Below are 27,326 nucleotides of genomic sequence, written 5' to 3'. Positions count from 1 at the left end.
TCATCATTGAATTTATTTTATTTTCAAGGTATCTATGTACATCAAGTAAATACACACTGGGGATTGTGCGGTTTGGTCTGTCTTCCACGCCGGCATGCAACATTTTGGCAGATGTGAGTGGGCAGGCCAGGCGCCCTTGTGGGGACCCTGGCTCTCTGGAAAGGGACGCTGGGGTGGGGGGATGTAAAGTGAAGCTTCTGATGAAGGCCTTGTGTGTGTGCTCTTATTTATGTAAGTGAATTATATCTCCCTTACATCTCTCTCCTCACCTGCCCGACACCTTCACGTTTCCTTCTGCGTTTTAAAAGAATCATTTGGTGGCAAGATTACTCCCACTGGCTTCTCAGGTGCCCTGTAGCTCATGTCTACAGGTGCACAGGCATCCTCCTTCTTCTCCCACTGGGCCTTTCCCTCTCTGCTCTGAGTTAGGGGCTTGGGGCAGGGGAGCCAGGTTGAACCCCTTTCTCTCAGAGCAGTGGTTTGCGAACAACTCTGCAGAACCCTCAGGTTCCGAACTCTTAGGACCATTCAAGAGCTCCTCCACTAATGAAGCATTTTCCACCAAATAAAGAAAATGTAAACTGCCCAGGTCTGCGTCACTTTGGGCTATTTTTTATATCAGGGTTCTAGATAAGATTTATTTTTAAAATGTTTGAATATCACTGCCTTGGATTTACTCTACACCCTTCTGGTCAATTTTTCCCTGCATTTTTCCATAATTGCTAAGAGAGGCCCAACAGGTAAAGGAAAAAGGAACTTTTCCCCTTGAAGGAGTCCCAGGCCAATACGGCCTGTATGTATAAGCTGGCACTCACACCATGCCTTCTTTCCTGCTTCAGAGGCTAGGTGATGGTTGCCCTGCTGCTGGGGGATCCTGTTTTTCCATCCTATGTAAGACTGGGTATTTGGACACCAGATTTTCTTGATTTGGACTTTCTTGATTTTGACCTCCACTCTCCATCCCTGTAGTTACCTAGAAAACCACCTTAGCACCATGTGGAAGGAAAGGATGTCTGAAACCAAAATAACCGTCCTATCAATTACATGGGGCAGTGTTGGGGGGAGAGAACTCCCCTCTCACCACCCTCCCCCAGTCTGGAAAATCTTCTCTGCCCCATTCTTTAAAGTGCACTTAAAACCAGATGGGGACATTATCAAAGGGATTCTGTCAAACAAAATTTTTTTAATGCATCACGGGGATAGGTCAGGCTCTAGCCTGGAGGGAAGGCATCTTGAGCTAGATATTTTGCCAATGAACTGGAAGGTCCCAAACCAAAAGGTGGAGATGGGAAGAACATGCAGCCCAATATGGGACAGAGAAAGGAATCCAGCTCATCACTGTGGCAAAAAATACTTGGAATTTCCCCACCTGCTCACCCCCAAACCCAAAGAAGCAATCATCTGACCACACTTGCCTATAACTCTCACCTGGCTGATGAGCAGCCATTGACAGACTGTTGGGAAGGGTCTGCCTCCTCAAATTTTCAAAATATTTTAAAGCAACTCTAGGTTCTGTTCATGAGTTCTGGGGCAGAGAATATCAAAAGAAGTTTTGAGGAGAAAGGGAAATGGCTCCTTGAACAATCCATGTCCTCGGTCATTGGGGCAGGGGGTCGGGACAGGAAGAGGAAGGCAAAAAGTGCACTATGGAGGGTGGAGTTGCACACCCAGACTCCCTCGGTTCGGTTGAGGGGTATATGAAGAAAACTCTACGTGTGATTTAGGAGTCCTTCCATGTTACCCTACCCTGCACTGTCTGTATAAGAGGAGGGGNNNNAGTCTATTTCTGTATCTTCTTATGATGCTAAGACACTCTTCTGCTTAAGGCTTTGTGTGCGTGCGTGTGTGCATGTGTGTGTGCATTTGTGTGTGTGTGTGTGCGCGTGTGTGAAGGATCACAGCCCTCGAGCTCCCGTTTTTCCTTTTATCATCTCCATGAGTAACACCACTCAGTGTGAGAGTCGCATGTTTGAAAGAAGAAACATTCACCCTCTTCCCTATTGCCCCGAATGAGGAGAATATACTATGCTTAGAAATTGCTAAATACATCATTAGATACTGAGAGAGTAAGACAGAGAGAAGAGAGAGACATAGCAGCAGTTTTGATATACAGATACAGAGTACAAAGAGATACAGAGTAAGAGAAGACATCAAACAGTACAGTTGAACAACGAGGGTTGGGAGGGAGTTGTTAGTATCAGAGACCACAGGTTTGCAGCATGCTGAGAGGAGAGGCCTCAGTCCCTCTTAGAAACTGGGGAAGAAAGAGAAAGAGGTTGTGAGGAACCACCTTGCAGTCCAGGCACTCAACAGGAACAGGTGGCATTTGTATAAACTTTGATTTACAATCTTGTTCCTTTAATACCAACAAGCGGACACCACTCTCTCGGCCCCTGCTCCTGTACTCCAGCCCTTCCTCTCTCTTCCCCATCCTTCCTTCCCTCTCCCTCACGCGTTTCTGCCTCGGTGTGCCGGGCCTACTACCCTGGAAAGCCCCAGAGAGGGCTCGCTGTGGACACAGCCCAGCAAGAGACTGGCCGTATTCCTCTCATTTCTCGTTCGCCCGAGACCCAAAGGGGACAGTAAGACAGGCTCCTACGGTCTAGCTCTGGGCCCCAAAGCAAGTGAGAAGCCCGGTGACACACAAGCACCAGGAAGGTGCCCGAGCTGCTGGAGAGGACTGGGGACAGAGGTGGAATAAGGGGGGCTGAGAGGGGAGCACAGCTCTCTTCCACCTCCGCTGAGCAAGGTGGCAGGGGAGTGCTTACACTGCAGTATAGCGACAACAAGTCAGACCTCTGGGGGCGTTCCGAGAGCTTCTTGGTGACCCACGCAGATACGAGGTGTATGGGACACAGGTACAGGAATGAAGCCAACGCCTCCTTTACTGGAGGTATCTTGGTTCGGAAAATACCCATCCATCCAAAATTATTTTAGGGTGGAGGCAGAGAGGGGGCTGAGATGATCTCTCGAGGTCTCCTAATACCCACTCCATTCCCAGGCATGGGCATGGCTCTAGATGGGCACCGCGCCTGCTCGCTCTTTTTGATGTGGCAGTGACCCCTACTGGCAGACAGGCAGTACGGCGGTTACTACTTAGGCCACGGGAAAGCATCAGCAGGGGGACATCATCAGTGTCCGGAGCCCGGGGGCCAGTGGGGACGTATCCCCCAAGCAGGGAAAGCAGGAGCTGAGGGACAATTCTATAGTAAAAGTTTTGAGATGATGAAAAAAAGCAGGAGAAACAAAGAGGCTGAAGGCAAGACAGGAGGCCACCGGAGGCTGGTCAGAGGGAGCAGCCTGAAGCTACCTGAAAGTGCAGGTACGCGACAGTCCTTGAGGGAGATTAGCTGGCTGCCGTCTCTTGGTGGAGAGGGAAAAGCTTGGCCTGGTCCTCAGCCTCATAGCCGCACGGCAAGTCACTCCTAGAAGAACAGACCCAGCATTGTCAGCTCCGTATAAAGGAGAACATTCCTGTCACTTTGCTCCCATAGCATATCGCTGTGAGACAACAAAAGGCAGGGACTATTCAGGGTTTACAGGAATACGAGGAAAACCAAGGCTGGAGAGATGAAGCTGACTTGCCCAAGGTCACGGAGTTCCCAAAGGAAGGAGAGAAAAACCCAGGTCATTGGACGGCCATGGCACTCCCCCAGCCCCCATGCCGGAATGGGGAGAAGCCACAGGTGGGACTGGAAGAGGGGATGTGCTCTCTGCACCAAGAGGCAGGGGATGAGCAGATCTTCGGGACAACAGGGTGATGGCGAGAGTGGCTCTCATTTCCTCCTCCTTTCCCTGCAGGCTCCAGAGACCCTTTAAGTAGGTAGGGCACGAGGGAAATGGAACCATTTCTTCTGGTCCCACCCAGAGAACTCAAGAGCAACGGGGACTGGTGTACCTGTTGTCATTGATATCTGTGGCATTTCCTGAAGACATCATCATTAAGAACACAGGATTCGGAGAAGAAAAAAGGAGACGGGTGTTAGAAGCTGGCTCCCCAAACCCTCTCTCATCCTGACCCCTTCGAGAAAAAGGTAAGGCTTTGGAGTATAGCTGCCGCCTGGGTCTGCGGCACTCTATTTTCAACTACCCCAAGCCACATGATCATTTTGTTTGAGAAAGTTCTCCCTGATCCCTTCTGATGGAAAGGAGAAGGGGAAAGGCAGGGGAGGGTGGGGACAGGCACGGCAATAGGAGGAATCCACTTCTAAGAGTCTAAGACCCTGAAGCGATGGGCAGCGTTCAAGCTGTAGGTAGCGGCTCACTTACTTTGCTTCTACTTTTCAACTTGCCCTGGGGATCCCAAAAGCTGGTCCCCCATCTTTTTCACTCACCATTATCCATGTTGGCCTTCTGGTAGGAAGCCAGGGGCCCGCCGGCAGATGTGGCCCCGCTGCTGGTACAGGAGTTTGCAAAGCTGGATGGAGCAGAGGAGAGAGATGCCGCCTCTGGCACCTACCCTCCACTGAGCTGAGGACCCATGATCCCTTCAGGGATGGAGCCGTTCACCCCTCCCTTCCCCAGAGAACAGAGGTCAACAAACATGGCCCTAGGCTGAGAGGGCAATGCCCACCTTCTAAACGTAGGTGTGACATTGAGAAAGGGTTCGAAATGAAGGTACTTAGGAAAGAAATTAAGTGTCAGCCAATAACTGACCCAACCTCCCCTGATGGAGAGCAGAGAGCCCGGGCTGACTCCCGCCCACGTCTGGGGCCACTCACTACATGTCTGAGGTGGAGCTGGGCGCAGCCTGCAGGTACAAATTCTGGTAGTTCTGGAAGAGGCTGTTGGTGTAACTGATGCACTCAGGGCTCCGGCTGCCATAGGGGTTGGTGGGTGAAGATGCGGGGTAGTGGCCGGGCCGGACGGGTTTGGCTGTGGTAAAGCAAGGAGAATGACCGTGACTTTCCCTGCAACTGCCCCAGTCCCGGAAGTCACGGAGCTGGAGCTGAACTGAGTTGCTCATAACATCACTCACTTTCATACATTTTGGGGGGATGGTAGTGGGGTGATTCTGGGGTGGAGGTAGGAGAAAAAGCAATCATCTGGCTGCTTGACACTTCGGAATGTGCTCATCTCCCCCGGAAGGGAATCCCACCTCGGCTGCTTCCACCTACCCCCACTCACCAATCTGAGCAGAATGGCCCCGCTTGCCGGAGCTCTTGTAGCGAACGGCCTCCTTGATGCGGTCCACCTCCTGCTGGTACCGGCGCTTGTCCTTCATGGCGCCTTCCTTGGCCTCCTTCAGTGCGCCCTCCAGGGCCTTAACTCTCTCAGCCGTAGCCCTAAGTCGTTTTTCCAGTTTAGGAAGCTCACAACGCAGATCTGCATTGTCACGTACCAGCTGTGGGGTAAGCCCGAGGGAAGAGGCCGAGGCAGAGCCAGCGGTGCAGCGTGGCGGCGCGGGGCAGGGAGAGAGAATACAGAAAAACCAAGTCAGAGAACACGGAGACCCCACTCTTTCCTCGAAAGGCCTCCTTCCCTTTACCTAACTGCTCTTCTGACCCATTCTTTCCTTCTCCCGGAGCAAACAGTGGTCAGGCATGAGAAAAGTTACATCGTTTTCTAGCAGAAGACGTGCCAGCTCCACTGTAGCCCAGAACTCTTGTGACAGTGCCCTGTCCCCCTCTTTTCCTGGCCTCGATGCCCACCCCCCAAGACCTCACAGCTTGTGCCAGACCAACAGCCCCAGGGCAACCATGGGGATGAAGCAGCCCTCACCCAGAGATGGCTCCGTAGGCATGCACAGGGCAGGGCTGCGAGAGCACAGCGGCAGTCTGGAAGGTGGGTATGGTTTTGAGTGCAGGTTAGCTGCAGTGCAGAGCAGGAGCAGAAGCTGGAACATGGGAGCCCCCGCCTCACCCCCCACCCACACACATTCACGCAGCACCCCGTAGGAAGGAAAGAAAATGTTTGAGGTCTCACAAACATTTGTGCTCATTACCTTCACATCCGAGGATTTCCTGGGCTGTCCCTCCCCCATTTAATTTAAGCTAGAGGGTGGGAACAACCACCCTGCAGCCAGAGAAGACTTCCTGATCTCTCTCTAGGGTTGCACACAATAACGGGGGGCCCTCCAGCCTGCGGGAGCCGGCCTCGGAAGATGGCAGGTAAAATGGTAGAGCAGGGAACGTGGGGAGAAAGGGCAGAGCTTGGAAACACATCTGTGCCCCTTCCATTTTGGACAACGTAAAGATTATGAACAATGGTTTGCTGTGACAAGAGTTCAGCTTCATTGGGAATAGGGCTGAAGCCTGGCTATTTAAGATTCTGTGAACTGAGGAATTTCTACATCTCTCTCATTTTCTTTCTAGTCTTGTGTCTGCTGAGGTAGGACATGATAAGGAGGCATCCGTCATCTAGGTGAGTTGTTTTTGGTCTTTGGAACTTCACACAGAGAGAGGCAGTGGCATCGATGAGGAAAAAGGAAACAGCCCATGGTTTCCCAACACCTGCTACGCTGTGGACAAGCCTGGAGGACGTGATGCTGGGTGCAATAAGTCAGCCACAAAAGGACAAATACTGCAGGATTCCACTTATATGAGGTACTTCGAGGAGTCAAAATTATAGAGACAGAAAAAAGAATGGTGGGTGTCAGGGGCTGGGGGGGAGGGGAATGGGAGTTACCATGTAGTGGGTATAAGGGTGCGGTTTTACAAGATGACAGGGATGGGGGAGGACGGCTGGGGGGGTTGCACAACAGTGTGAATGCATTTAATACCACGGAACTTAAAGATCACTCTGGTGGTAAATTTTATGTGTATTGTACCGCAATAAAAATATTAGGGAAAAAATAAGCAATATGACATGCAACTGGGCAGAGAAGGAAAGTGAACACACAGAAAGGAAAACAGGATGGCAGAACTGACTACAAATGTTTCTTCCCTGGACTTTCAACCTTTCCGGAACGCTGTTACATTGTTATACGGCTGGACAATAAGCAAAGGGGGAAAGACGGTAGTACAGCCCTCTGCAGGCCCAAATGAAATAAATATACCCCGCAGATTATCACTGGGTCACGGTTCTGAGAGTTTTTTCTTTCATTATATGTTTAAAAAAAAAAAAAAAAAAGATGTACCAAGTATTTGCTAAATATGCTGGACATTGCACGCTGAGAAATGTACGCTCCGGTTTAGTGAGAATACGAGTTTAAATCAACCGTTCAGGTGGGTTTGAAAGAAAGGGAATGCGTATAGATGAGGGTTTATTTCATGAGTCAGAAGAGCCAGTTGACTCTGTGGCACCTGTCTTCATGGCTCAGATATCTGGCTCTCGCAAGGGTGCTCCTGCTCTCTACGCACCAAACAAGTCCTGTCCTGACTCCTTCGGACGCCTGTCTGCCTCCCCACCCCACCCCTTGGAAACCCAGTCAGCCACCTGAGGAGCTGCAGCAGCAAGTAGGGCGACAGAGAAGCAGCGACGTACTACACAGCAGTTTCAACCAGCCCCAGCTGGAGGACATCCTTTAATCGCCCTGCATGCCTGCCCCAGGCCTAGGCAGATGGAGCTCCCTCCTTGAGAGAAAGCCGACTTCCCTGGCTTCTCCTTGTCCCGACCACTATCCCTCGTGTGTAGTTACAGCCCCATGCCTCTGAAACCTCCACCAGTTCCAGCCTCTCCCTCCAAATCCATAGGCCTGGGGAATTTCACTTTGAGCAGAGGCAGGCTGGGAGCTTTAAGAAGGGAGAACAGGCATGGGACAAAGAACAGGGTAAAAGTGGAATGAAACGGGGATAAAGAAGGGATTCGTAGGAAAAGTAAAAGGGAAAAGTAAGGAAAACATGCAAGAGTAGGTTTTCCTAAATCCAAAGGACCTCGGAGGATTTGGGTCTCCTAGGCACCTGGCCTCAAGAGTTCTCTTCACCCCTTCCCCTACTCTTACCTGTTTGTGAACCTTTGTAAGCTGTCCCCTACTCTTACCTGTTTGTGAACCTTTGTAAGCTGTTCCAGGTTGTTCTCAAGAAAGGAAATCTTCTGCTTTTGGGAGTGAATCCCCCCACTGTCCTCGGGCTCCATTTCTGCACTCTGATGAAAGACGGGGGGAAAGATGTGGCTGTCCCAAGGCCTTAAGGGTCTCATGCAGACCAGACCAAGCCAGCTCCACTGGAGGACACAGGGGTTGGCGAAACCTGGGAAGATTCCAAGGATGGCACTCACTTTCTTGACTCGAGTCGTGACGTCTTGAACGAACAGCTTGCGAAGGTTGTGCAGGGTCTGGAGTTCCCGGGCCTGGAAAGAATGATGACAAATTGGGGGTAGCCAAGTACCAGGCCAACCTTTTCGCTCCAAATATTGGAACTGTCAGTCTATCTGGGCAGGTGAGTCACTCATCCTTTAGGGAAAGATGTGTCCTGATTATGCCACAGACTGACTCTGTATAGGAATGGGGTTATGGAGAAATCAGGGAAAGAAATGAAGGCCCCACCTCACCCTGTTAACTTGGCACAGAGGGAAACCACTCACAACTGTCTCCTCCAGACCCTTGAGGTCCTGCTTGGACTGTTCATGTCGCTCGTACAGAAATCTGGGGCAAGAAGGAAACACAAGAGTCCCTCAGGACCGTCCTTTCTCCCTCTCTCCTCCCTCTCCATTCCTTTGATCTAAAATTTATTATTACTTATTATACAAGTTACCCATGTTCGCTGTGCAGAAATTAGAAAAGGAAAAAAAAGTAAGATGAGTTTCATAAAAAGCCCATAATTCTACTACTTACAGATAAAACCACCATTGCCGTTCTGGTGTCTGTCTTTCCAGACTCTCACTTCTGTGCAGGTATATCCCACAAAAATTGTACGGGATCATATCATTCATACTGTTTTGTAGCCTGCTTTTCACCCGTAACAGAACATCACAGACATCTTTCCAGGCCAGAGCAGCTAATATTCAGTAGAGGTCATTTCTGAAAGTCTTTTTTTTTGGGGGGGGGGATCCTTCCCCACCCCATCCTATGACTTTTCTGAGGCATTTGCTTCCTGTGGCTGCCCTCTTCCCACCTGCATCGTGCCCTGCCCCTGCAGGTGTGAGTGAGCAGCGGTCTGGGCTACCACTCACGTCAGCTCCTGGAGTTTGCTGCTCTTCTCACGTTCTTCATTCTTCAGCTTCTCGTAGTCGGCCTGAAGCTTCTCCAGCTCTAACTGCAGCTTCTGATTCAGGCTGCCGAGGGCACCGAGGTGTCGGAGAGAACAAGAAGGTTAGTAATGGGGGGGGGGGAGAGAAGACCAGCCCTGCAAACGTTTTCCTTCTGGTACAGGTGGGTCCGGTCAGGACTGACGGATGCATCTACCTTCGGAATATCAGAAGCAGACACAGGCCACGGGTTCCACAACAGAGTGAGGAGCTGTGGGCTATCTAATCATAAGAGCTCAAGGAGAAGAACTAGTCCTCACTCCCATGCCTCCTGGAGTTGAGCTACAAAGCTGTGGCACAGTCGGGGGAAGTGGCCCATGGAAGTGAACACACCAGACCCTGGGCCAAGAGGGAGCCGTGGAGGCCGGAGCCACCCAGGGGGCTCTTACTCTTTGAGCTCATCGATGGTCTTCTGCTTCTCGTTGATCTCGTCCCGGAGGCGGGCCAGCTGCCGGTGATGGGCCTCCCGGTGACTCTCCATCTGCACCTCCAGGGCCTTCTGCGAACAGCCCCACCGCACACTCAAAGCCAGACTCCCAGGCACCAGCTGGGAGAGGGCCGGCGCAGCCCTGCTGGCCCCGGCGGTGCCCTGCCCCTTCCCCACTCGCCTTCACGTCGTCTGTGTCCTGTGTGTCGGGCTCCTTGTCCTTCAGGGCCACTTCGTGCACAGTTTCTGAGGGAAAGAACGAGGGGAGTGCAGCTTACAATGGAACCTACCTCCTCCGGAAAGAACTTCACTTTGCGACCAGAGCTCCAGCCAGGGCAGGGGACATCAACCCAGTGTGGGCCCTCAGGGATGTTCTTCTGGGTTAGGACAGTGCGATTTGATACGGCAGGGAAAGAGACCCACGGACGGTTCACGGCCTGTGTACAATAAGCTACATGCCAAAGCTTCCGTGATCTCAGTCTAATGCGTGGGATGAGTGTGCTGTTAGGAGGTTTATTCTGATGTTTGTGGCTTTTCCTCCCTGCCCCCCTCTGGGATCTCAGATCCCAGGACGCGTGGTTTAGAGGTTGAAGAAGGCCTCACCCTGGGCCTGGAGCTTGGCCAGCTCATCGCTCAGGGAGTCATAGGACTCTTCCAGGTGCCGCTTCTTTAGCTCCACACTCTGCATATATTCTGTAAGCGAGCGGATCTTGGCCTCGTGCTAATGGGGGAAGGGTTGGTGAGGGGAAGAAGAGGGGTGGAGTCAAGGACACAGCTGGGTGACACAGACCTCTGCAGCTCTCCTCCCAGGCCATCCCCTTCTGCTGCGCCGGCCTGAAGATGCAGGGCCAAGGGCCATTTCTCTAGAGACCCTTCCTTTAGACCACATCAGCTCAGAGGGTGGTATCCCCTCGGAACCTTCCCTTCCCTGGCCTGGACCCTCCCCGGCTAGCGCAGGCGCTTCTGTCCTGGACTTGCGTTGACCCTAGGCCCTTGACATGAAGGTGGGTGCTGGGAGTCTTATCCCATAGCCACAGAATCGTCCTCCTTCCCACGGCATGCAGGGTTCTCGGTGCCTGGCACTCACCTGGGAGATGAGGAGCTGGCAGGACGAGAGCTCCCGCCCAGTCACCTCCATCTTGCGATGACATTCCACCTGCAGGTTCTCTAGCTGCCGGCAGCGCTTGACCACAGACTTGACTTCTGACTTGATTTTGCTGATATAGAGTCGGGCCACCGTGAATTCCTCCTCGATGGCTCCGCTGATCTCCACCGGCTGCGGGGTGGGAGAGGGCAGGAAGAGGTGGTTCTCGGCCACAGCGAAGCTTTTACCCATTCCTGTGCATTCTGCCCACCCCGAGTACACCCCCCCACACACAGACTCGGGCGGCACACGTATTGTCCAGACAACTTGTAGCTGCTATCCCCTGGCATTTCATACTGAGTCCTTCTCCCTGCACTTAAAGATCCAATTCTGACAGTCGCCCTCTTCCGACTGTGATTTGGAGTCACACTGTCTGCCTGATCACCCCGACGGGTCACCGTCACTGCCACGGACTTGCTTATCTCATTCCCAGCTCTGTGCCTCACCTCTAAGCCGGCTATGTGCACATCTCCACGGCCTCTTCACTCAGCACCCTCTAGAAGGTCTATTTATAGCTGAGTCTGCGCAAAATTCTGCTTGCTTTCCCGGGTCTAGTTAAAAGGCCTATTTCCTGGCTCTTTGGCCCGCCTTCCTCAGTATCCCTGAGAGCCTGGGTGGTGCCCCCCTGCCTCTCCCACCAGTGGCCAGAGCAAGAACGACCTGAACAAGACTGCTGCCTCCAGCCCCACTCACCAGCTTAATCTCCCCGTTGCCCACGATGACACTGAACTCACTCAGGTCCTTCATCAGCCCATTCAGCACCTCTGCAATTCGTTTCCGCTGGTGTCCACTGACCTCTTGCAGCCTCTGCAACTCAGACTCCAGAGCCAGCATGGTGGCCTGGGGACAGCCCCTCGAGTCACCCCGTTGCCCTTCCCACTCCCCTCCCTAGCCCAGGCAGAGCTTCTGCCTCATACGTGACCCCGAGGGCTGCCACAGAGAGAACACGGGCCCTGCCAAAGGGTCTGGAAGAGACAGGGGTCAGGAGGGTGAAGGGTGGTGACAGGGCAGGGGAGGGTCCCCTGGCACAGGATGCAGCAGGGCAAAGGTACGAGTGTGATGCGGCCCTGGGACGCAGAGATCCCCTGGGACATGGAGGGTGTTCCAGAGGCCAGGAGTTCCTGGACCCCGGTCAGCCACTCACCACCTTCTGAGACAGCTCATCCACCAGAAGCTGGTTCTGCTGGCTCTTCTCCTCCACCTCCTGGGACTTCTGGTCGTAGTTCACAGCCAGCTCCTCCAGGGCCTGCAGCACCTCCTTCACCTCCTCCTTAGCCGCGTCGTTCTCTGACTGCAGGTGGCTCAGCTCCCGCTGGACCTTCTCATTGTCTCCTCGGGTGGACACAAGCAGCTTGGAGGAAGAGGCAAGGCACGTGAGGGGGGCTGCTAAGCGACCGCCTCTATGGCCCCTGGTCTGGGAAGCCAAGAACACTGGCCCGGACGGGGCCTCTCTGGCACCCTAAGCCTGGAGGGCGGAGCTCTAGCAGAGGGGCAAGGGTCAAAGCAAGAGTCAAGAGGAAGCGGGCTGTAGGGTTCACAGAAGGAAGAAGCACCCAGACTCCAAAACTCGTGTGTTACGCAAAGCCCCAGGTAAGTCCCCAGACTTCAACTGTTTTGGGGGGTGACCAAGCCCGACGCAGGAGACTAAGCCCTTCTTCTATCTGGTTGTAAAAGGTCTTTGATGCCTTCTAGGGAACACACCGCTCTCCTCTCACGTCTGTCCTTTGTATTACCTCTTCCTGGTCCAGCATCTGCTGCTTCAGCTTCTCTATGAGCTGGCTCTGCTGGTTGATCTCATCATCCTGTTGGAGGCAAGGGGGAAAGATGGGGTGAAGACACGCCGCTCTGTCTGGTCTGGACTTACAGGGGTGGGGGCAGAGGTAGGATCCTGACAAAAATCCAGACAGCTCAGGCTCTGAGTTAGAAACCCCATATCCTAAAAAGAAGTTTTTCCCTCAGTCTCTTGCCTCACTCCTGCCCTCACTTTCAAATTCCTTTCTCCCTGGAAGGTGGTAGAGCCTTGACAGTACACAGCAAAAGCCTTTGGGTTAAAGTGCATAACCCCTAACCTAGAAATCCCACTTCAGTGCTCCGTTCTAATCAAATCATTCAAAAGCAAAGTCTTATGTCCAGGGGCAAAGACAGTGCTTTCAGTCACTTACAAGAGCAAGAACAAACTACTAAAAACGAGACTAGCAGCCCTGTAACAAACAAATGGTTCAATACGTTTTGATAAATGGACTGTCAGGCAGCCATTTAAAAATTACTTTTTGTGCAGAGTTGTTAACGAAGCAGGACACTGCTCCTTATACAATGTAGAATGAGGAAATCGAATGCAAAGTTAGGTACAGTGTGTCTCAATTGCACGCTCTATCTATGGAGAAAAGCTGACTCTTCATAGTATTATTTCCGAATGGTGGGATGATGCATGACTTAAATTCTCTTCAATATTCTTTTATTTATCTTCTAAATTTCTTAATAATATAATTTTTTATTACGTTTAATTTTAATTCCAGTATAGTTAACATACGGTGTTCTATTAGCTTCAGGTATATAATACAGTGATTCAACAATTCTAAATGTTACCCAGTGCTATCTTCCACACTTTCAATCATGAGCATTTGTACCTTTTAAAATCCAAAAAAGGCAGCACAAGCGAATCCCTTAACCCCTCACTGCTCATCCCACTGGCCTCCCCACTGTGCCCGGGTGTCCTCACCTTGTCATCGAGCTGCTTATAGAGACGGCGGATCTCCTCCTCGTATTTCTGTCGCTCCTCAGGCGCGATGCGCACCACGATGGATGAGTTGTCATTCACAGGGGTCTCCTCGCAGAGCTCAGCTCCCAGGGCCGCATCATCCCCAGCCAGGCGCTCCGTCTCAGGCACATTCTCTCCTGGCCAAGGCGCACAACGAGGTGAGGGAAGGGAGAAGAGAAAGCTGCACCAGGAGTCCTTCCTCCCTCGCTCCTCAACCCCAAGACCTCCGGGCAGGTCTCCATCTCTGTTGCCAAGTGCACCTTCAACCTTTACTGGGGGTAAGATAAGGGCGGACAGCCCCCTCCCCCCTTCCCTCACCACTGCTCGACTGCACCCCTCCAGAAACACGGCCCTCCTTGGAGGCTGCCTGACCTGAGGCCCCACCCCAGACAGCGCGTCTCTGGTCCCCTCAGCCTCCTCCCACCCCACCCCCCCCACCCCCCCGCCGCCTCTCTGCCAGCGGAACCCTCTCTAACCACTGCGCCACCGGCTGAGCTCAGCCTCTAGCTTGGCGATCGTCTCCTTCTGAGCCTTTGTCTTCTCCTTCTCCTTCTCATATTTCTTCTTCCACTGCTCGGCAGTCAACTCCAGATTCACTGAGGCGGTGTTCTTAATGGTCTTTGCCCTGGGTAAGGAGAACAAGGAGATGAGACCCCCATAAAGGCTTGCGTGACACGGAGGGGAGAGAGCAACAGGGTCTGGCCCAGGGAGCAGGGACCCTGCCACTGACCGCTGCCCGAACATCAGGGTGGACTTGGTCTCTGCGTCGTTGTAGCTGGACGGCGAGCAGCAGATGAACATAGTCGTCCGGCAGTTTCCTCCCAGAGAGTCCTGGAGAATCCGTGTCATTTTGCTGTCACGATATGGAACGTAGCTTTTCTGGGGGAGGAGGGAGACCACGAATCAGGAAACTATTCAACAAGGGAATCAGAAAGGATAGTGGTGCTGACCAGGGATGGAGCACTGCATGCATCGGGCATGATGTGATGGCAGCAGTAGGAGAAGATGGGAGGGGGCCTAGGCGACACTCACCGTGCCCTCAGCCAGCGCAGAGATCACGTTCCCAAGGGCTGACAGTGACTTGTTGATATTCTTTGCCTCATCCAGCACAGCTCCCTCTGCTCCGGTCTTGCTGACCTACCAGAGCATTAAGGGATGAGTGTGTCATGAGAGCTATAAGGGGAGACAGGGCTCTCATGGCCTCTTTTCCACTTAGGGGGATTCAGTCCAAGGAGGGGACAGGGGAAGAGAACAGACAAGGCCCTTCCTCTGTGACCCTAAGCCCTCTTGCCAAAAGCCACCCCCTCTCGCCCAAGTATTATACTAGCCCATTTATATGAAATGTCCAGAAAAGGCGAATCCACAGAAACAAAAAGTAGATTAGTGGTTGCCAGGGGCTGGGGCAGGCGGGATAGGGAGTGACTGCTAACAGGTGATGAAATGTTCTAGAATTAGTGGTGATGGATGCAAAACCTTCCAGACATCCTAAAACCCACGGAACTGTATAGTTCGAAATGGTGAACTTTATGATATGTGACTTATCTCTTATTCAAAAAGTTATTTTGATGAAAAAAAGTCCCCCCCAGACCTCCTTCCCTACCCGCCCCATCCCCAGACCCCCAACCTTCTCGCTCCCGGCCAGGTCCACTAGATACAGCTTCCCACTCAGCTTCTGCTCGGTCTCCATGTTCTCCTGCTTGATGTTGATGAGGAAGATGCTGTGGCTCCGAGAGCTGTGTTCGTTCATGTCTGCAGAACCAAGGGAGAGGTGGTCTGTACTGACACGTATGGCATCGAAGCCCTCAGCTCCCGGCCTCCAATGACCACTGGCCCACCCGGAGAGAGGCGGCCCCTGCCAGGACTAGCCCTGCCACTGCGTCTCCCAGGCAGCTGGGTCGCACACCCAAGAGGAGCCTCTTCTTCTGGAGGAGACAGTCTGGCCCTGCTCACTTCCAGTCCCTCAGCCCCAGAGGACGCAGGCAAGCAGCAGACTCCCAGACTCAAGAGCCCTTAGATCCCCACTCACTGGTGACAGCCACATGACGATTTGATTTCCCCTCGTCAATCACATCTAAAATCTCCTCTGGGCTGGACACAAAGCGTTCGGTACAACCCTGCAGGGGGCGAATGGACAGTGACCCACAAACATCGATCTGCAGATTACATTACCTGTGCGCTGACCAGACGACCTTTCAAGACTGTCTTTTCCAAGCCCTCAGACTCTCCCCGGCCACTTGGCACATCTGCCCTCCAACTTCCGGGTCTCTGGTCTACCCTCCTGCCACACCCCAACTCCCAATACAGTGACCCCCACACACAGGTGCCCCTGTCCCCTCTCTCACCTTGACAAATGGCACCCGATTCTTGTCCTCATGCACAGATAGATTTGTCTTGGTCACTGAATCCAGACAATGTAGGGGAAGCAACGTAAGCAAGGTAAGCAACGTAGCACTTACACCCCCAACCCTGCACCCCGAGTCCGCTGAGACAGTAGTTTCTTCTACATGGAAAAAGGAGAGGGGGCCTGGGTGACTCAGTCGGTTAAGCACCCACCTCTTGATTTCGGCTCAGGTCATGCTCTCATGGTCATGAGATTGAGCCCCAGGGCTGGCTCTGAGCTCGGTGCGGAGTCTGCTTGTCCCTCTTCCTCTGCTCCTGCCCATCATTCATGCACTCTCTCTCTCTCACAAATAAATAAATAACCCCCCCCCCAAAAAAGAAGAAGACTTTCCCATGAAGCTTAAACTCCCTGCACACACTGAAAGCTCAGTTTCTCCTCCTCCAGGATTCTAGCTTCAAGGTTCCAGCTGGTCTCAGGCTGTTTCTATACAGGCCTGGTTGTCTACGCTCATCTTCTGAACCTTTTCACTTTTGGAAATTTTGGTGAATGGAGGCAAGGGACATGGGTATGAGTGTGTGTGTGTGTCCTGTGCATCTCTCGTCAAAAGCAGTGTGATCTTTCTTTTCCTTCCCCTCCTCACAGCCCCACCCGCCCAGTGGGGTTCATCACCACTCACCATCCAGAAGGTCGCGAATTTTGTCCAGGTAAATCTCAAAGTAAGAAACCTAGTCAGGGAGAAAGTGAAGAGGGCCTGTCTTAAATCGGACCCAGGGATCTCAAGTGAACGTGACCCACTCAGATGGTAGTAGTAGGAGAGAAAGAGCAGAAGAGAGTATCTGGGCAGAGAAGAACTGAGGTAACCAGAACAGGCAAATAAGCTGGGGCGCCCAGGTACTCGGTGAATTCATACTAGCTCTCCCCCCCACCCAGGCCCCATCTGTGGATGCCCAGCTGTCATGCCGCAGTCACCTTGATATGGAACTCAAGGTTCTCATCCATGGAGTAGATGTGGTTGAAGATGTCTCGGGCAATTCGAGGAATGATTCCCATCAGCTGGGGGTCATGCAGCTTTCCCTGGGGAGGAAGTGTATTCCAGAATGAGGCTGAGACTCAGAAAGAATGAGACAACTCAAGAGGTGGGCGGGTGAACACAAAGGTCATAGTGGATAAGGAGACCATCTTGAGGTAGGAGGCAGTCACTGCCATGGTCACTGCCGCGAGAGAGAGAACTGAGTGGCCCTTTGGACTATTACTGCAGTTGCTTGTCCAGATCAAAAGAAGAAAACTGCAGCAGGCTGGAGGGATTTCACTAAACTTCCACTATAATCCTGCCCCTCCATTCATCCTCCAGACCAAGCAAGCTTGATTCCTAGGTCTTGCCCCACCGAGATTCCTTGGAACCCATGAACACGCCCAGCTCCTCACCCCTCATGGAAGTCAGAACCCTCACCTCCATGGTATGTGTTTTCCCTGAGGATGTCTGTCCATAAGCAAAAATGGTGCCGTTGTAGCCAGCAAGGACATCTGGAAGAGACAGCAGAGAAAGAGCACTGGTGGAAAGAAGTGGGGTAAGGAATGGGGAACCCAAAAACATATATTCTAAAAATCATCTTACAAAGATAATACACGTTACCTTTGACAATCTGCATGGCACATGCATGATAAACTTGCTCCTGAGTCGTGTTTGGGGGGAACACACGGTCAAAGACATATGGCTTCCCCTAGAATGGGAATAAAACATGCAGACATCGGCAGTCAGGATGTGAGGGAGAAGAAATACTGCAGCCCCCTTCCATTAGCCTGAGAAGGCACCTGTTTTTCACGGATGATTTCGGGGGATGAGGGGAACTAGAGAAACAGGCGCAGAAGTTAGTACTGACACCAGGAGTTGTTCCCATGCGTTACAGAGTGCCATTGAGAAGTGTCACAGCGTGAGACTGTGTGAGGGGATCTCAGTCTTGGTGTGACGATTTAGCTAGCACTCCACCACTCCAGTCCCCTCCCTGGGAAACTAAACCGTGAAAAAACAGTAGGGCCACAGGCCATGGAGAGTAAAAAACAATTCATTAAACATTAAAAATCTAGGGATGCCTGGGTGGCTCAGTCGGTTAAGCATCCTTTGGCTCAGGTCATGATCCCAGAGTCCTGGGATCAAGTTCCACATCGGGCTCCTTGCTCAGCGGGGAGCCTGCTGCTCCCTCTGCCTGCCGCCCCCCTCCCTTGTGCTCTTGCGCTCTCTCTCTCTCTCTCTGACAAATAAATAAAATCTTTAAAAACATTAAAAATCTACCTCTAGGTTTAAAAATATCTTCCTCAATAGATCCATATGTCCTGATACGGAAGGATCTTCAAGATTCCTTAAGTGAAAGATGCCAAGTTAGGGACATATGTTTAGTATGTTCCCTATTACGTAGATGAAATATACATATATCAAGCTGCCGAGCTGTTGTGCAAACATTAACACAAGCTCTCTCTCTGTGAAAGAAATATATGAAATCAGAAACATGGGTTTCCTTTTAAGGAATCAACTTTAAGAGAAACTGAAACAAATCACTGACCTACAAGTACTTTGTTTCATTTAGGTTATGTTACAAATCATGTGCGCTGGTAAGATGCTAAAGATACAAAATATTTACAACCAGGGTGCCTGGGTGGCACAGTGGTTAAAGCGTCTGCCTTCGGCTCAGGGCGTGATCCCGGCGCTATGGGATCGAGCCCCACATCAGGCTCCTTCCCTATGAGCCTGTTTCTTCCTCTCCCACTCCCCCTGCTTGTGTTCCCTCTCTCGCTGGCTGTCTCTATATCTGTCGAATAAATTAATAAAATCTTAAAAAAAATATTTACAACCTGGGGAGCCCAGCAAAGAATATATTTGCTATCTAATCGTACTAAAGGAAGATCTCTGGCAAGATTGAATGAGACTATGTTCTCTATCACAAGTGACAAATTTCTCAGTCGTGTTTCCCTGCCATTCAGTATAAAGAGACTATGACTTAGTTGTCACATTGTTTTAATACAGAGCCCATCTTTATCCATCTGAAGTGTAAAGCTCTAAGTCTACGGTCACCAGAGTTTGGGAGACATGTTTTAACTAATTAAGGAAATTCATAAAACTTTTATTGGCCAGAACTGGAGATAGTGGCTCTAGGAATAGTCACAATATTCCATCTATACATAGAATTTTTAAAAGAGGAATTATAAAAAAATGTTAACAGTGGTTACTTTGAGAGACAAGTCTTTTATTTTACATTTTGTATCCTGGATTACTTACATATATGTTTTTTAAAGTTTTACTTTATTTTATTAGTAATCTCTACCCCCACCATGGGGCTCAACGTCACAACCCCAAAATCAAGAGTTGCATGCTCTTCTGATTAAGCCAGCCAGGTGCCCCTGGATTGTTCATATTTTTAAACCATGTACAAGTATTATATTTTTAATTTTTTAATTTCTTAATGTCACAGAGAGTGGGACAGTAGTATATTATTTTGTTTCCTTCTTTCTACTTCTTTGCATAAAGGAAAACTAATAAATATATTTTTTAATATTTAAAAGATTTGAAAAGTCTGGCTTATGGGGAAAAAAATCTACCTGAAATATTTATCTGATCTCTTTTTGGTGAAAGCCTTTGAAGCCCCCAAACCAGAATCCACAAAGAGAAATAGGTCGCAAAGATGCTCTCTACAATGAAGGGAGCACTGTAAACTGATCGGGCCTTCCTGGAGGACAAGTCTATTAAATATTTAAATGCCCATACTGTTTGTACACCATATCAGGGAGTCCAGTGCTAGGAATTCATTTTACAGCATTTACTTTAGCACTTAAAGATTTATGTAGAAGGGTGTTCAGTGCAGCGGTGTGTATTAAAGTAAAACTAGAAACAATTCAAATATCCATCAACAAGATGTTGGTTATGATACCTCCATATTCTACTCCCACGAAAATGAGTGAGGTTGGTTTACATATATTGGCATGTTCAAGCTCAACTGAGTGAAAAAATAAAAACTGTGCGTAATGTGATTATATATTTTTTAAAGCATATGCAAGTAACAGCCTTAGGAAAAACACATGGAAAACTAGAAGCAGACCTGCTAATGATGGTTATCACCAGAGAGCAGAATAACAGGAACTTTTTTGTGTGCTATTTAAATGTTTTATAGTGACAACATACTGCATAGATGATGTTAGAGAAAAGTATGTAATGACAAGACAAGGTATACGCAAAATACCGTTAATCAAAAAAATAGTATGCAAAAAATAAATACATAGAATAGTATGCAATGTAAAAAACAAATACAAACAGTATGTAGGGCGCCTATTGAAAACAACTGAGAGGAGTAATATTTGGGGCCGGTTAACATGAGGAATTGATTGAACAACGGCACGTGCGCGTCTGTATTCTCTGTTGATTTAAAATGATGTCATAATAGAGGCGCCTCAGCAGCTCAGGAGGTTCCACGTCCGACTCTTGATTTCAGCTCAGGTTTCAATCTCAGGGTTGTGAGATCAAGCCCTGCATTGGGCTCCAAGTAGGCATGGAGCCTACTTAAAAAAATAAAATAAAATAAAATAAAATAAAATAAAATAAAATAAAATAAAATAAAATAAAATGATGTCAAAATAGAACACCAATAAATCTCAAAAATATGTTGGTAAATGAACTCAAACACAAGAGAGCACATACGGTATTATTCCCTTTGTACGAAATTCAAGAAAGGACAAAATTTAGCTAGTGATAGAAGTCAAAATAGTGGATATGATAGTGCAGTGATATTGACAAGGGGGCAAGTGGGAACTTTCAGGGGTGATAGAAATACTCTAGATTTCCATCTGGGTAGTGGTTACATGGGTGTCAAAATGTGTTATAAAATTCATCTAACTATTTGCATAAGATTTGTGTACTCAGTGTATGTAAAGTATACCTCAGTAAGTGCTCTCGTAAAATATAACATCATAAAATGATGTTATAATGGCTCTTTAAAATCGCTGGTTGATGCACAACCTCATTATTAATAAGAGAAATGCATATTAAAACTACAAAATACCATTTAACCTATTAAAGTGGCCAAAATAAAATATTTTGACAATGCATTGCATCGGAGAGGGCATATACAAAGTGGGGCCAACTCTATGAGAGGCAGTTTGGAACCAGTTCTGAAATTTTTAAATACATATACTTTAAGACCTCAGCTTCTAAAATGTAGCCTATAGACAGGCAAAATATATATACACAAGGTCATTCAATTGTTTGTAATAGCAACTTATTAGGATAACTCTAAAAGTCCATCATTAGGGACCCGGTTAAATAAATTATGGCATATCCCTACAACAAACTATACGGTTGTTAAATAGAATGAGATATGTTTTTATGTGCTGATAAGGAAGAATCTTCCAGACTCATTGTTAAGTTAAAAAAAAAAAAAAAGGCAAGGTACAGAACAGTATGTATACTATGCTACCAATCTTGTTAAAAAAAAAAAAAAAGTATATGCAGAGGTACCTGGCTGGTTCAGTCGGTAGAGCGTGCAACTCTTGATCTTGGGGCTGTAAGTTTGAGCCCCACATTGGGTATAGAGATTGCTTAAAGTAAATTTTAAAAATTTTTAAAAAGTATATGCACGTATATATATAATTGCTTATAAATGTATAGTATGCTTTTAGAAGAACCCACAAGAAACTGGTAAAAAGGTGGTGGGATTTTGAGTGATTTTTAGTTTCTTGTATGTGTTTCTCTTTGTTTTTAATTTTGCCAACAATTAAAACATATTAGTGTTGTAATCAGACTACGTTTAAAATTATTAAAGAAAAATCTACCTTGATTTTTTTAAAAAGGTTTGAGTGAGTTTGTGGGGTATTCATAGAGCTTTTGTGAATTTTTCATCCTTTTTATCTGAATGGTTCATCATTACATTTCATTATAAAGAATAATATCCTTATTACATAGAATAAAATCATACAGTGTTAAAAGAAAACAGCTTTAAAGTGACATTGACGCCTGTCCTCCTCAGTGGTAATATCTTTCTTTTTAAATTTAATTAATTTATTTTTTGTTGAAACTCGATTCTTGAATTGTAATCTAACTCAGTGTTGTTCTTACCCAGTGGCCAAGAAACAGAAACAAACAAAACATGTCTATCTCAGTCCAATAACTCTCGCCTCTTCTCCACCAATGATGTCTATCTATGGTTCTTGAAGCCAGGAATGCAGCCAAAGGGGATTAAATATAACTCTCAAGCCAACTTTGCCCCTCCCTTCTTCCCTTCTGGGAACATGGGCACCAACGCATTCTCTGTCTTTCCCTCTGTCTCTCTCCTCTCTCTCTCACAAACATTCCCAGGTACAGGATTCCGGAGAAGGCTGTGGATGCATTAAAATGGAGGGCGCTCTCCAAGTGCTGAAGCCAAGTACGGCCTGAGAAACCCCTTTTCTGCAGCCTGGGCTGGGAAGAAGGAGGAGACCAGAGAGGGTAAATGGTGGTGTTCTCAGTACTGTGAGGATAAAAGATACCCAAGAACTAAAAATGGGTTCACTTAGTAAACTCGTGAGCATGGAAAGCCACTGACACATTATAATTTCTGGGGTTCTAGAAAGGCCTGCTATCACATTCCTATTCTTGAGTAGGCCCTAAAATTCCAAGTCTAGTTCATTATTTTACATTTTTATTTCTGTTAAATTATAAATTTCTTTTTAATTTTCCATTGATTATACTCAAGATGAATTTATTGTCAGATCTTTTGATAATAACTAGACCAGTGGTTTTCTACTTTTTCTGCCTCTAGACTACTCACACAGGAAACATCAGCATTATTTATTTATTTCTCACAACACACAATTACTTTGAGTCGGATTGTTGTATGTTGTGGGAGACTTCTTATCAAAATCTGTGTGTGTATAGTTTGCAAAAGCCACTTTTTTTTTTAAAGCCGTTTCTGATAACCCCTCTCAGGCCTCTGCCCAGACCGCTCCGCAGCCTGGACCACCATGTAGACCAAGAGTTTCCTGAAGGTAGGGATTCCCTGTAAATCCCCAACATCAAGCACAGTCCTTGGCCCACAGGATGTCCTTCATAAATATTTGTCAAAAGCAAGATATTGTTGGAGGAAGAGAGCAAGAAGAGATTAGAGACCAGGATGTTTGGATGAAACCACCAGTAAGAAGAGGAAAGGTTAACTTCTTCCCAGTGTGTCAAAGGCTAGCTTGTGGGGAGACAGCATATATAAAAAAAATAATAATAACATCTACCTCTTATCAGGAGTTTATTATGTGCCTGTCCTGTGCTAAGCAATGTATATCCATTATCTCACTTAATGCTCACAGCAATCCTAGAAGGTACCATTAATATTCCATTTTATAGATGTGGAAACCGAGGTTCAGAGAGGTAAGGAAGCTTGCTCATGGACACACAGGTGAGAAATGGTACCGCACAGTCTCAAACACAAGCAATCTGAATCCAGACCCACAGTGCCATAGTCATCCAAGAGCTGAAGCGCCTGAACATGAACACGGCGTCAAATCCTTATCATGGCTTCTCCTTCCCCTTCCCCACGTGACCCCCACCTCCATTTGAACATTTCTCCAAATGCTTCCAGACAGAACTGAAGCCCTTCATCACTCCCTTTTTCTGACCTCAACCCCATCTTCAGAAGTATGCGATTCTCCCACCCATCCTCTCCCAGGAACCCCCCTCACCATGCCAGCGTCGGAGACTGGAAGACGGGTTTCATTAGAAACACTGAGGGAGACCCTCCACCTTTGGGGAACACCCCCTGAGATCCACCCCCCCCCCCAGCAATTTAAGCACTGCTCACAGCCTTCTCCAGAGAGCTCCCTTTCAGAGTCCCGCAGCCCAGGCCTCCATTCTCCGTAAACCCACCCGAGTCTCCTTGTTGTCTCCTTGTCCATTTGTGTCTCCCAGCACCTTTCGGTAGTTTTCCATTATGTGAGCTGACTGAAGCTAACGGGAGGGCCTAACATCAGGGGTCCCAAGATGACCAACCTTTTCAAACCTCAATAAAGCGCTTGGTAGAGGCTGAACTTCTGAGCACCAGGCCTGATTTCCATGGTGACACCCCTGGGGATTGTTGCCATGGTAACGCTGGAGCGACACTGGCCACGGTGAACATTACCTCCCCTCTCCGTTTTCCTTTATGAGACTCCCCCAAAGGTAAAGGGAGACCTGCTCACCCTCTCCACATATCAAAGGAATCCTGGGCCACCCCAAACAATACTGACTCTGATCCAGTAATCCTGCAGGTCCCAACCTAGCTTCTCCAAATGAGGTACTTGATAGTCCTGGATTTTTGCCAGCTTAAGAACCTGTTAACCCGTTAGGAGATCTGAGGGAGGAAGAATATAGTGCGCACTTCAATGAATGAGGGACAGGAACAGGGAGGGGGGGAGAGGATGTACAGGTCATCCGTCCCTCGTCTGGCATAGAGGCAGCAGCCCAGACAGCAGGCACCCGGACACTCTGCCCACCAAGCCCAAGGCAGAGAGACACTTAAATGCGTCCAGTGAAAAAGTCACACTGGATTCTCAGTGACATAAAGAGCAAAACAAGGTACACAGCACATAGACAGTAACCCAGACACCCTTCTACTATGACTCAGGCCATTAACTTTGGCTAAGCCCCATCCCCCAGATTCCCGAAGAAGTCAGGGGAAAGGGGGAGGGATGAGGCTGAAAGAGCTGTCTTTCCAGCTTATTCTCCTACCCTTTGCCAAGCAGAAAAAGCCCACGAACATCTGAGACTCTGAAACCCTGTGGTGGCCGCAGTGCTGCAGAGGCAGAGAGGAGAGCCACCAGAGAAAGGAGCAGGGGCTGGGTTTGGAGAGACTATTGTCTCCCCCTTCCCTCTTCCCTCACCTTCCTGAAGCAGCTTCCTCCATTCATTCCTCAGATGCCAGGCCCCAAAGGGAGTGAGAGGAAAGAGGAAAGGGGGTAAGAGATTTCCTTCCCTTGGTGGGACCCTCAAGCGTTGCCTCCAAATCCTTTCTCCTAGAGCACTCCTCCTTCCAAATGAGCAATGAACAGTCAGGCTGGGAAGGCAAGCTCCAAGGATGCTGCCTGAGACAAAATGGCCCCCCATAAGCATCTATCTCAGCTGGAGAGATTGACAGGAAGGGCTGGGGCAAAGGAAGACACACAGTGAGACAAAGGTGCAGCCCTGCAAATACGAGGCAAAAGAGGCAAGGAAGGACCAGCTGTGGAACTAAGATAGAATCTCAATTGGCAGGGGGCCCTGGGCCTCTGCATCTCTCCCCCTCTCCGCCTTCTACAGTGTCTTTCCTGTTTCGAGAATTGGACAGATCAATACCACCACTCCTTCTCCCAACGTCACCCCACGCCACATGCCTGCCACACCAGGATGGCCTGAGAACCTAAAGGAATTTGTTCAGACTTACCTGAAAGAACTACACCAAGGAAGCCAGGCTTCAAAGTAGAAGCCTTCCGTGGCTGCGCTCCCCCACGACCACCTCCCTCCTGTTTCTCAGCCTTCATGTCTCAGGGGGACCTCAAGCTCCAACTCTTACAGCTAATGCCTGCTGTCCAGACTACCTGGAGAGGAGCCCCCAGGATTGATTATTTTAGCCTGGCCACACTGACCAGACTGTAAGGCCTAAGGTCCTCGAGGCCAAAAGAGACAGGGGCCCTCTGGATGTGGTGAACATACATGTATGTAAGCACGCACACAAGGCAGAAGCACCCGTTTGAGTTCAGTGGGTGAGAGCTCAGCACGGTGACAGACTGGGGCTCTTGGGGACGGGACAGGTAAGCAGGCTCTTCCTAAGGCATGTTTACTCAAAGTCCCAGTCTCACTGATTCAGAGGGCCCACGCTCCGTCCCCATCCTTCCCTCATTCCTTTAATAAGCATGCCTTGTGCCAAGCACTGTGGACCAAAGATATATAAACAGTGCCCCTGACCTTGAGGACAGCCATCATATGTGCCCCTCCCTTCTCAATTTGGCTACAGTTTCCTGGCCCAGCACCCCTCAAGCCCTACAGGACTCGACCCCAGATCTTTCACCCCATAGCTTAGCCATCCCTACCAACCTGGAAAAGGAGGGGTGGGTGAAGAATTCCCTAGGAATTCCATTTGGGCCATCGCAGATAAAGGTCCAGAAGAGAAATCTGCAGAGGCAGTGTGATATAGAGGAAAAGCCATGAGCTTTGGAGTTAGAGATCTAGGTTCAGATCCATGAATTTACAGGGTGACCTTGAGAAAGTCATTCAACTTCTTTGGGCCTCAATTTCCTCATCTGTAAAATGGAAATATTAATACCTACTTCCGAGTGTTGTTTTGAGGATGAAATAATACATGTCGAGTAACAAACCCACAGTAAATGTTAGTTCTCCTTCTTAATAAGATCTCCTCTTATGATGACAGGGTAGAGCTGTCCTGATGAGGTAGAAGCAGCTTGCTACTTTTTACTGGATCATCAAGAGAAAGGATGAATAAGCAAGTACCTATTAAGACCTCAGGATTTGGGTATTTTTATTTGTTAGGGGGAACTGGGGTGTCTGAAATCCTCTTCCTATTGTACCTGGGAAAGCAGACATTTTCTTAGGACCCCAGAGCCCCCTTCCCAAACTGGGTGTGGCATCAATATGTTTCTTTCTCAGAAAACCCTTCATCAGACCTGTGCCCTCCGCCAAAGTCTAGGCTGTAACTACTTCAGGGGCTGATGGAGGGCTTGGTCTTAGAGCCCACTCTCATTTAGACCTCCGCCCGCAGAGACCCTGGACTGCCCACCTCCCATCTAGCCCATCCACTAATCTACCCCCTCCCTTCCTGGGAGGTGGGGGTAGAGATCTGAGCCAATAACAAAGGGAAGATGCGCTTTCCCTAGGGGAGAGGGAAAACATCAGAAAAACACGGGACTGGCTCTAAGGGGTGGGGACGCTGCAGCGAGCATCAAAGGGGAGCTGGGTCCCCTGACTGCGAGGAAGTAGCCCCCTCCCACTCTGCGGAGACTTGGCCGCCCGCCTAGCCAGGCCACACCCAGCCATCCTGATGCAGGGGAGAGGAGGGGCTGCGGCGGAGAGGATGGAGGCTGAGCGGCGGGGAGGGGGCGCAGAGTGACAGCCAGGGGCAGAGTCGGCGGGGGCGGGGGAGATTCGTCTTTCCGACCCCTCCCCGAAAATCCCTCCCCGGGGCGACACTCACCCCAATAACGACGCTGTCGTCCCCTTGGAAAATGGGGATGAACTTGTCTCCCCGCAGAATCTCGGCCTGGTTCAGAGGCCGAAATCGGCAGAGCACCTTGATGCTACATTCGTTGTTGGTCTCCGCCATGGTGGTCGCCGGCGACGGGCTGGGCACTTCTCGTGCTGCAGGGGCGGTGTGCGCTCCGGAGGAGGGGTGCTCAGCTGGGGCCGAGGCGGAGGACAGGTGCTCGCGGTCTGGAAGCAGGTGGGGCGCCCGGGCGAAGGCTGGAGAGCAGGGCCGGGGCGCGCTTGCTCGCTCCTGCGGCACGGGGATGCGGACGACCTGGGCGTCTGGTCCTCTCTCGGCGCTCTGCCTCTCCG

At 49.6% G+C, this 27,326-nt stretch overlaps 1 protein-coding gene across 1 annotated transcript; it reads right to left on the bottom strand.

The window, feature by feature from the left end:
- On the bottom strand, positions 1–27,326 carry KIF5A (kinesin family member 5A). Its single transcript, XM_040637176.1, has 28 exons — positions 26,965–27,326; positions 17,430–17,517; positions 17,247–17,320; positions 16,766–16,870; positions 16,473–16,521; positions 15,798–15,853; positions 15,482–15,569; positions 15,080–15,204; positions 14,488–14,592; positions 14,186–14,334; positions 13,932–14,080; positions 13,417–13,592; positions 12,431–12,499; positions 11,842–12,048; positions 11,391–11,537; positions 10,641–10,829; positions 10,157–10,274; positions 9,735–9,799; positions 9,516–9,625; positions 9,052–9,153; positions 8,464–8,524; positions 8,158–8,229; positions 7,921–8,025; positions 5,128–5,344; positions 4,722–4,875; positions 4,335–4,417; positions 3,899–3,926; positions 1–3,425 (listed from the first exon to the last, which is right to left on the bottom strand). The coding sequence occupies exons 1-28, from the start codon at positions 27,091–27,093 to the stop codon at positions 3,347–3,349; spliced, it is 3,099 nt and encodes a 1,032-aa protein (XP_040493110.1). The 5' UTR covers positions 27,094–27,326; the 3' UTR covers positions 1–3,346.

The sequence above is a fragment of the Ursus maritimus genome, unplaced genomic scaffold (assembly GCF_017311325.1).
Source record: "Ursus maritimus isolate PB19 unplaced genomic scaffold, ASM1731132v1 scaffold_21, whole genome shotgun sequence".
NCBI lineage: Eukaryota > Metazoa > Chordata > Mammalia > Carnivora > Ursidae > Ursus > Ursus maritimus.
Note: the sequence above shows the minus strand (reverse complement) of the source record. Positions and strands in the feature narration are given on the sequence as shown.

Coding starts and splice junctions, on each gene's coding strand:
- KIF5A (XM_040637176.1), bottom strand. CDS start 27,093: ATGGCGGAGACCAACAACGAATGTAGCATCAAGGTGCTCTGCCGATTT. Junction 9,154..9,515: donor ACCATCGATGAGCTCAAAGA/GTAAGAGCCCCC, acceptor TGCCCTCGGCAG/CCTGAATCAGAAGCTGCAGT. Junction 8,525..9,051: donor AGCAAACTCCAGGAGCTGAC/GTGAGTGGTAGC, acceptor TTCTTGCCCCAG/ATTTCTGTACGAGCGACATG.